Genomic DNA, 10,329 nt, shown 5'->3' with positions numbered 1-10,329 from the left:
AGACTTTATTCCAATAGCAATTACAATAGAACTGATACACACGTGACACTTAACTAATATTAAATATAATTGCTAACATTAATATGACAAAAATATTGTGTAATATTATAAAAAATAATTAAACGTATAGTTGCATGTTGTTGTACAAATGTGTCATGCATAATATTAAAGAAATTACACATTTTCTAAAATTTTTAAGATACAAATAAAATAAAAAAACGTAATTAATACAATATATTTTCTTTAACAAAATTTTTTATTTTTAATGATCCCAATTTTGATAATTTTTATTATAAAATATGTGATTTAAATATTAGTGTAAAAGTCACTTGTGCTGACGTAATATAATTTACAATACATTTTAGTGTTTCTACAAACGTTCTCATCAGAAAATATATAAATCTATATAATAAATTTATAAATAAGTGATAAAATTATTACTCAGGCAAGAGATCATCTCCGAGTTCTTCGTCTCCAAAATCGTCATCTCGTTTTCCAGCTGCTGTCATAGGACGAGTAGGAAGAGGTCCTATAGGATCTACATAATTCATACCTAAAAGTAATTGGAAATTTTCATGACTTTAAGAACTTTAATAAATAAATGAATAACATATTCAAACAGTTATATAATCACTAGACAAAGATATTAATATGCAAATATGATGCAAATATTCTAGCAATATCCATCCTTAGATTCACAACTCCGATCAGTGATATGTAACGATCTACCGAGTGTATTAAGTGATAAAGAGAGAACAAGAATAGACTAGTCAAAGCGACCGCAGTCATCCATCATTTATTCAATCCATTAGAGTGGCTCGCGCACCACTTGTAGATCACTTTTGCTGATGTTTGCTTTCAATGGAAACGTGTAATCGTACTAAAATTACTAACTAAATGACCACTAAATTTTCCACAAAATTCATGTAATATTAAAATCGTATGGCAAAAGTTTCTACTACAGTTAAAAGAGTTAGAAATATACAAAACGCAGAAATAAAATCATAAGATAAAATATGTATAATTGCCAAGACTTAATATTTATTCGATAGAGATTATTAGAGTAAATCAGTAAAACAATTGATATATGAGAAATGATTTAATTCCACAAAAGTTTTAATAATTGTACCTTGATAATCATTTCGGCCTGAAATTGGTCGTCGATCCGGACTTGGTCTATGATCTGACATTACACTCAATCCTGAACCAGCTCGCGATGATGTTCCACTATTACTCTTCCTAGAACCTGTGAACAAAAGGTATTAAAGGTTAATTAAAATTTGAAAGAAATAATTTAGATTATCGTACACATTACTCAACATAAACATTAATAATTAACAAAAATTAGCAACTAAAAAGTGTTTAATTCAAATTTATTGAATCTCAATATATGTACCAATTATTACAAAACGTTACTTAATTATTACTTTCAAATATTGGTCATTATTAAAACATATACCTGTTGTGCCTGGTCTTCCTGAACCTTGTCTCTCTTTCAGTTCTTTAGCTTTCTCGGCTTTTTTTAATTCAGCTGCATACATTTGTGCTTCTTTTAAACCCAGATCGCTACACAGCCTAATTAAAAATTTTAGGCATTCTATGTTATCCGGAAATTTATTATAGATATCTTGATACTCAGTGAGAGCTTTATGAAATTGTCCAGTGCGTCTTAAACACGCGGCGACTAATAATCTCCATCTTGGTTCATCTGGCGCAAGCTCTACCGCTTTTTCAAAATATGTCAATGCTTTCTCAGCAACCTTAAAAGAAAAGTAGTATGTAATAAGAGAAAAAAATATGTACAATATCTTAACTTTACCGTCAAAAGCAATGTATTATCAAGAACATGTTGTTAATAACAAACGTTGTACCTGCATTGATATGAAATAGGACCCAATCCAATCTATCACCTCAAAATTAGCAGGATAAAATCTGTGGGACTATAATAAAAAATAATATATAGTTAATAAATACATATCACAAAATATTAACATACGATTATAAGCACCTTAAAGATTTAGTTAATAAGATAAAATAAAAAACACTCACGTCATTATAAAATTGAAATGCCTGCTGCTTGTCTCCTATTGAATCATACATTTCTCCCAATTTTTGTAAAACACCTGGGTCAGATGGTATTATACCTAACAATTGATTATACCTGTTTGAAATAAAATTCAAATTAAAAAATATTTATGCAAATATCAGAAATTAATTATATAAAATTAAAAAAATTAATATATAATTAAAGTTAAAATTAAAATACCATTCAGATGCTTGGTCAATATCGTTTATCAATTGATATAGATGACCAATTTGAAATAATGTTTGTGGATCATGTCTGATGATATTACGAATTTTCCAAAAACATTCTAAGGCCTCTTCATACATATTCTCTTTCTTATAAACTAAACCTATATACGTAAAAAACATATCAACATTAATAAAATAATATATGCATTAAAAAGTTATATAAAATAAAAAAATATATATATAGCGCAAAAGAATAATTAATATTGAAATATTATATTACCTAAATTGTATAGTGCTTGTACATGACTAGCATCTGTCTCTAACGCACATAATAACAGCTCCCTAGCAACATTCAGTTCATCTTTTTTGATTGCACAAGCAGATAAATTAACGTAGGCCGCTGCATTGTAGGCATCGGCGTTACGAGCAGCTTCACCATACTTTTCTGCTTGATCATAATCTCCTTGCTAAAGAATTTTCTGCTTAGATGCAAGAAACAAACCAATATCTGCAGATTCTATAAATATTACTCACGAGATAGTAAATGAACGAAAGCATAGTTGCTGCCGCACTATTAGCTTTGATATCACGATTTTCAAACATTTTTAACGTATCTATAGCTAGTTGTGTTTCTCGATTGTGCAAAAATACCATAGCTTTGTTTATTTCTAAATCAGCAGCTAGAACACCAAATGCTGAGGACTTGATGGCATCAACACACCTAAAAATAGTTACGTAAATTTTTATCAAAAAACATCATAGATTTAAAATGTAATGTAATTCTTTAAAGATTATAAGTGTTTAAAGTATACCAAGCAAATCCAGATGTAAGTGTATCCTCAATAACAGGCGCTATAAGCTTTGCCGCGCAAAGTATAGTTTTCTCAGCTTCCAACTTCATTTCTTTCTCTAATTTTGACAAATCGTCATTCTTTATAACTTCACTTAGTATATTAGATGCAGCATCATCCTATATATAAATAACAAAATATGTCATGGTAGCATAGCTTAATGTTTAATTCATGATTTATACATGTGAACAAAAAGTTATATCTAAATAAAAATATTCACATATAACCATTTAATATTTACATATAATACATATAACAAATAAAATATACCTGACAGAAATAAAAAAAGGGATGAGAAATCCGTGTGAATTACTTGATGAAAAAAGGCAATTGCTATATAAATATACTATTGTAATATGTGCACCTTTATGTGAATTATAAGACACATACTGTGATATATAGCAGTGCCGGTGTTGAAAACTCTTTAAGAGATATATAGCTTTAGCAAACACAGTATAATCGTGCCAAACTCACGGGATTTATACTATACTTGTCCTCCTGATCTACATTAAGTTGTACTTCTAGTAACTCTAAGAAAGCTCTTTTCATCTTATCACGATGAGACAACGCAAAATGACATAAAACAGCATGCAAACCCGCTTTAAACTCAGATCTCTCTCTCATCACCCATTCAAAACTATTAGCTGCTTCTTCTAACCGACCCATTTGCACAAATAACATTCCCATGTTATGCATAATCTTTATTCTGCGAAATATTTGCCAGGTTAATGGTTATTAGCAAGGCATAATCGTTCTTCGACAGTTCTCTATTGTACAAATTGATAGATGTATAGATGTATTCACCTTAGATCCTTGTGAGCTGTCGGGGCTTGATCAAACGCCATTCTATACATTTTTATAGCCTGAGAAAGTTGTCCCATTTTTACATAAATATTACCCATATTTACTTTGAGTCGGGCGCTATTGCTAAACATCCTGTTCCTTGTTATAGCCTGATAAGTTGCTATAGCCTCTGTATACATTTCGTTGTTCGTGTATTGAACTGCTAAGTTGAATAGTACCTGTGGAAAATAAATTGTAACTTTTGATCCGATTTTCGAACTGACATTCATTGTTCCTTTGCTTGCGTTTCACCAACAAATTGCCAGACGCGAGTAATTAAAATACACGATATTCTGTCTCAATCATAATGAATGTAGCATTATATAATTATAATTCTATAATTATAATTTTACATAATATATGAGTATATGTGCAAGTTCTTTGTAAAATTAATCGTATCATTCCATGTATCGAAAAAGATAAATTATATATCTAATGTCAAAATTCAATGACTGTAATGGTCAAGAACCTTAAATAAAATGTTATAAAAATTAGAAGATTCAGAAATAATAATTAACAATAGCAAATTTAGTATTGTTATTATTAGAAGAATAAGAATGATTTAAAAAAATAAAAATTTTAATGTTTTGACAAATCCTAGATAGTATGATAGTATCGTCTGTGAGACAGAGTGTCTTACTTTCGCATATTCGGCGATTCTTTATTAAGATGTAAACGACAGGAGGAATAACAAGCATAAAAATTAGGCCCAAGGTGCAATTAAATCGGACCATTGGTATAAAGAATTACAATATAAGAGATTATAATGATTCAATAAACTTACAGCAAACGTTAAGTCTATATTGTGATTATCGCTGAGACCAGCTTGTTCTTGCAAACGTATAAGTGCCCTTTCCCTTGAGGAAGCTTCACGCGCGCGTTCCAAGGCGATCTTCATATTATTTTCCGAGGCTGCCTGTGCAGTAGTTTCGATCAAACTCATTATTTTTCTTTCCGTTGTTCTTATCTTCTCCTCTGGTCTTAAAGGGAAAAAAATCATAAAAATATATTTTAATATAGCACTTCTAATATTATATATACGTAATAAAAATGTAAATATATGCCTTACGTGTCTTCTTTGCTAGTTTCCAATGCAGGCGCGGGTACTTTAGAACTGGTCCCCATGTTAAGAGGATCAAAAGCCTCTCGGCTGCTGGTATACCCCGCACTTCTCACAGCTGTCATAGGTCTAAGCCCACTGGTCATAGGTTGCATTGATGTAGTAGTGCCACTTCTTTGAAACTAGGAAAATAAAAGCCCAAAATTGAGTACTACATTCAGAATATGTCATACAAAATCAAGCGTGTAATATCATAAAATTCTGAAAGTATAGCAAGATATATAGTAGTTCGTAATTAATTTTTCTTTAATTTTTCACACAACAAATCTCTATAAGAAAGATTTAAATTTAAATACTATTAAAATAAAATTGATCTAAAATTAATTACAAAATACGATGGTGTAGTACACCTATAAAACCCATTTTGAGACATTCTTTATTGCGCTAAGAAGAAATTGATTCTAAATTGATTCACAGAAACTGCATTGTTTACATCCTGCTATATTTGTTACATATCCTACTACATATAAACTCTGGATAACTTACTCGACTTGCAGTTCCAAAACGCATCGCGGTGCCTGGTGTTTTTGGAGTAAACTGTCAAATATAAAACATAATATATGTATAGCAAGAAAAGGAATGGGTATTTAATTGCAATTTAGTAATAAATATTGTGTTATGCAGTAGAAAATGCTGGATATAGGAGTTTCAGCAATACCAAAAATGTAATAACTAATCATTATACTCACTATTGATCTTCTTCCATAACTTGTCTTGATAACTTCCTGAAATAATTCATCCTCTTCGAGATCCTTAATATTATACACCGATGGGTAATCATTATATCCTGCATAAATGTCATCCTCAACTCCTGCGGAAGACATAGCCAAAAATTTTACGGTATTTCGTATAATTGTGCTTCTTCTTTTGGGCACAATACCCTTAATTATAGGTTAAATAATCGATTTATACACTGTGATTATTTTATGTATATTTCCATATACACAATTTAAATTGATAAATTAAATGAAAAACTGTTATGGAAAATACACTCCAAATTATGAAGCGTGAGGAGAACAACAGCTGACAGCTGATACCATGAGATATGAATGTAGTATAGAGAAGTTTCAGGATAAGAGAGCTATACTGTTTCGCTCACTAAGTACTAACGCCCTCTCGGTATATACTGTAATGAAGGACGAGAAACAAGTGTATGTATATATAATAGGTAAAATACTATGAAATGTCTAAGCGCGAAAATATTTGCCAGTACAATTTAGTGGACACAAAATTAAATGTATTAAATTATTTCTTAACTTAATTTTATTTAAGTACTATCAATTGTTAGAGTTATATTGAATATACATGAAATGTATATATATAAAATAAAGAATATTTTATCATATAGTAATAGTAAGAAAATTAAGAATAACAAAATCAAAATGACTATACTAAAGAAAAAACTAGAAAATTAATAATAAAAAAGCCAAAGAAATTAAAAATAAGAAAAAAACATAGTTAAAAAAAGTAAAACAGATTAAAAGAAATGTTAAAAATAAAAAATTTAAAGAAGATAAGCGCCGCAATCAAACTGACAATTGTACTGACAACATTCTTTCCTTTTCTTGCTGATAAATCTGCAAGACAAGAGCACGAAATACGAGGAAATAGTCTCGTTTGGAAAATTTTGTAAGCAAAACGAATATTTGGGGAACAAGCAACAGAGAATGTTTTATAATTTTTCAATATCTTGGCGGCGACGATTCATCGTCTTTCATGGTATGCGCGATCACTGTGCTGCGATACAATTTAACGATAATTTTTTGTAAAAAGTAGTTTATAATAAATAAAGAAGCACATGTGCAAATAAATTTGAAACATTTACGACGAATTAATTACGTGAACGAGAGAATTACGTGCATGTTCTTTAACGAAAAACGGAATTATATTCGTGGACGCACATTTATGACGTATCGCCTGCCGCCGCGCAGTCGGGGGAGACGTCGAACGTGATTGGCTCGCGAGTCGAGCCCCCAGATCCGGCCAATCACGTTCGGCCGCTCCGAGCCGGCGGCGCGGCGACCGCGCACGCCGTGACGTTATACCAGGATTACCAGGCGCCCCAGGCGGCATACCGGGCATACCAGGCGCGACCGTTGTACTTGAAAGCATGCAGCGTACGATTAAAGTCACCGCGCGGCCGATTGTTTTTGCCGGTGAGCGGCCTTGCTACTTGCTTCCGTCGACGCTCGGAGTACCGTTACGTGCGGAAGTTATTCGACTATCATTCTCCCGAGATGGATTTTGTACAAGTGGGAAGTGTACGTGCTCCGCGCGCCCGCGCACGTCACCATGCTCGCGCAGTGCTGTGTATTCGCTCGTTTCTGCGAGTGGCACTCCTGCTTCTCGTTTCGCGGGCCGCGGAAGATCGACTACGCGAGTATTCGTCGTACGTGTTCAACAATTTGTGAGTGTTCAAGTGCTTCGTCGGAAGGAACGTGTGTCACATCGCTCGCTCGGGACGGAGACGTCGAGGCGGAGACGTCGAGGCGAAGGACGGCGAAGGTATGTACGATAATAGTGAACGATTTGCTTTCGTGATATTCGCGGGTGATAATTGTGGCGCTCGTCCCGTCATGCTCGAACTCTCGATCGTAGCATTCATGTATCTCGACGTGTCGTGCTTCGTGCTTTGAACGCTGTGCCGGAATTGTCGCGTGATTTGTCTCCGATTCTCTCCGAAGGGAAAAAAAGGGCTGAATGATATCGTCGTATCGAGTGATTCGGAGTAACGCCGTGATACATCGCCCGTTCGTAAATGCGTCATAATTTCGTATATCTCGCGTCGCGTAAGTCAGCGGCCGGCAGTCAACGATTTCTCGGCGTGCGTATTAATAATGTAGTTTTACTTTCGCAAGATTAACGAGTTCGATATCGTACTGTGCGTGCGACATTTAATTTCAATATCAATAGCGTATATCTTTGATTAACTAAGTGTCTTTATTAATCGTCCGCTCGACTCGTACAGTATCGCGCCAAAGTTGCCGACATCTTGGAACATTTCGTCGCTATGCTGCGACATATGTAAAGGCCGTGGCACATAGAAAAACTTAAGCAGTAAAACTCAAAGGCTGATTTGCTTACTGCTTCAGTTTTACTGCTTAAGTTTTTCTATGTGCCACGGTCTTAACGCGGAGATGAACGCGGCACGAATCACGAATCGCAGAAATCAGTGTCGCGACTCTTTCGCACGAAAAATCTATGTTAAAAAATATTAAGATATTTCGGGAAGTGATATCACGCGGCCTCAGTGTTGTTTTTCTTTGTTTCAGGAGTTATACCTTCAGGAGCATTATCGTCAGCTACACAATTAACTCAAGTGCAACCGTGAGTGCAACGATTAAATTCGAGAAGAAGAAGAAACGGGATGAGTGCCGTACAGTATCGCGCGAAAGACTTTTACTGATTATAATTAGTCCGCGCGCGATTGTAGTTTATCCGCGAGTGTTTCTCGCGAGTGTCCTGTGCGGTGAGAAGAGGAGGAGGAGAAGGAGGCCTGACGCCCTGAGAGGAGGAGGAGGTCTGAGAGAGACATCGGGCCTCGACGGAGCAACCTTGGGGTGAGTATCATCTTTTGTTTTTATAATTAATAATAAATTAATAATTCTTTTTCATTTATTCGAATTGTCTTATCTCGATTAGTTAGAAATAATTAGAGACAGAAAAAATTATATAAAATTTTACTTTTGTAAAGATCTTTTTCAGAAAATAGATAATTATATTACTAAATTATTAAATATTAATTTTACATTGAAAGGCGAATAAGAATTATCTTTTGAAATATTGATCATTTTGATTGTTTCTTTAATTTCAACTATGTTCGTATGTTACAGTATCACCGCAGCTTATGCCGCAGCTACGTTGCTTAACTCCGCCCGTTGCGCATCGAGTCGGTGAGTCAGATTCTTTTTTTTTTATTGAGGTAACAAATCTACGATTAATCAAATATAGAGTAAATGTATTTCGGTACATATCGAATTATGTATGACAATTATAGTATAAAATATTACATCTCGTAGATTTGTAGCCTTAAAATGGATGGGCTAAAACTAATTACGGAAAATATTTAATCTTGATGTCACTTTATTTATTAATATTACGTGCGATTGTGCTTGAGGAAATACTCGCACACTTCGTACGCACGGAGCTCGCAAAGAGCTCCTCATCCTTTATCAAATTATGTTGACGAATTGCCGCGTTTTATATAAGTAATTTGTGTTTAAAATTTTAAATCTTAAATAAATATATGACAAAATATTTTATCGAAATATATTAAAATTTTATTTTGCAGAATCAGCATAAGATATAGAATAAATTAAATTTTTGAAATTTTATTATGTAGATCAATTCTCTTATACTTAAATCAAAAAGTAATAAATATATTAGAAACACAACAGAAACAAAAAGTGTGACAATGATTTTTGAAATATAAAATTTTTATTAAATTTTATTAAAGAAATATTTTTATGATATTTTTATGGATAAAAGAGATAAGAATAAGTAAGCAATTATGTTAGATGTTATAAAAAATATATATATCTGTAGATAGAGAAAATATATATCTGTAGATAGGGAAAATTATGAATTAGTTAGAATGTATGGGTATTATTTATACCAATTTATTCCTTTTCATATATTTATCCAAGATTAAATATTACATAAATCGATGCAAGGAAACAATATATCGTATGTAGATATATTTAGAATTTTAATATTTTATGCATAAATACAAACATGAATAAAAAGGGTAAGACATATTTTGGTCTTATTATTCAATTTTATAGAAAACGTGATTAATTATTCAAATTTATTTTAACAAAGCATCGATTTTACCTTAATTTTTTGTAGCCTATCTATCTATTTTTTATTGAAAAATTGGCTTTATACCAGTCAAGAAGTAATATATGACGTGAGATCTTTAATTAATATTCTGCCGAGAAACGCTGAAACTTGTTAAATTATTTTAGAATTGATTGTATAGTACAATTATATATTTAATTTTACAGTAAAATATAGATAAATATATTATATTAAAAATAATTTTAGTAGAAAATGAAAAATATAAGAAGATATATTTACGTCGATATGTAAGTTTATAAAGAGATTTGTATATTATTAAATTATAAAACTCAATTATTGATTAATTATTAATAATATTCAATTATAATATCAATTGTGCGGGAAGTTTCTTTTTTCGGATCTCACGTCATTTATTTTGAGACAGGATTATTTTTCTCCAAACCCTTTCACCCGACGCGGCTT

The 10,329-nt window shown here is 32.2% G+C and overlaps 1 protein-coding gene across 1 annotated transcript; it reads right to left on the bottom strand.

The window, feature by feature from the left end:
* Window positions 1-256: 256 nt before the first annotated feature.
* Window positions 257-6,091, bottom strand: LOC112461749 (intraflagellar transport protein 88 homolog). The gene is made up of 15 exons (XM_025027119.1): window positions 5,757-6,091; window positions 5,554-5,604; window positions 5,017-5,189; window positions 4,732-4,927; window positions 3,909-4,126; window positions 3,579-3,810; window positions 3,066-3,223; window positions 2,788-2,974; window positions 2,534-2,720; window positions 2,267-2,414; window positions 2,050-2,161; window positions 1,872-1,940; window positions 1,460-1,760; window positions 1,130-1,246; window positions 257-553 (listed from the first exon to the last, which is right to left on the bottom strand). Exons 1-15 carry the CDS (start codon window positions 5,889-5,891, stop codon window positions 438-440), a joined length of 2,400 nt encoding a protein of 799 aa, XP_024882887.1. The 5' UTR covers window positions 5,892-6,091; the 3' UTR covers window positions 257-437.
* Between the last annotated feature and the right edge of the window lie 4,238 nt (window positions 6,092-10,329).

Source organism: Temnothorax curvispinosus, unplaced genomic scaffold (assembly GCF_003070985.1).
Source record: "Temnothorax curvispinosus isolate PA1 unplaced genomic scaffold, ASM307098v1 QBEX01011708.1, whole genome shotgun sequence".
Classification (NCBI taxonomy): Eukaryota; Metazoa; Arthropoda; class Insecta; order Hymenoptera; family Formicidae; genus Temnothorax; species Temnothorax curvispinosus.
This window is presented reverse-complemented; position numbering and strand designations above follow the sequence as displayed.

What these genes read in the sequence shown, in the direction of transcription:
- LOC112461749 (XM_025027119.1), bottom strand. Translation starts at nt 5,891, where the DNA reads ATGTCTTCCGCAGGAGTTGAGGATGACATTTATGCAGGATATAATGAT. An exon ending in GTTATGGAAGAAGATCAATA is followed by an intron (nt 5,605 to 5,756) that starts GTGAGTATAATG and finishes TATATTTGACAG; the next exon opens with TTTACTCCAAAAACACCAGG. An exon ending in ACAAGTATAGTATAAATCCC is followed by an intron (nt 3,224 to 3,578) that starts GTGAGTTTGGCA and finishes ATTTATATATAG; the next exon opens with GATGATGCTGCATCTAATAT.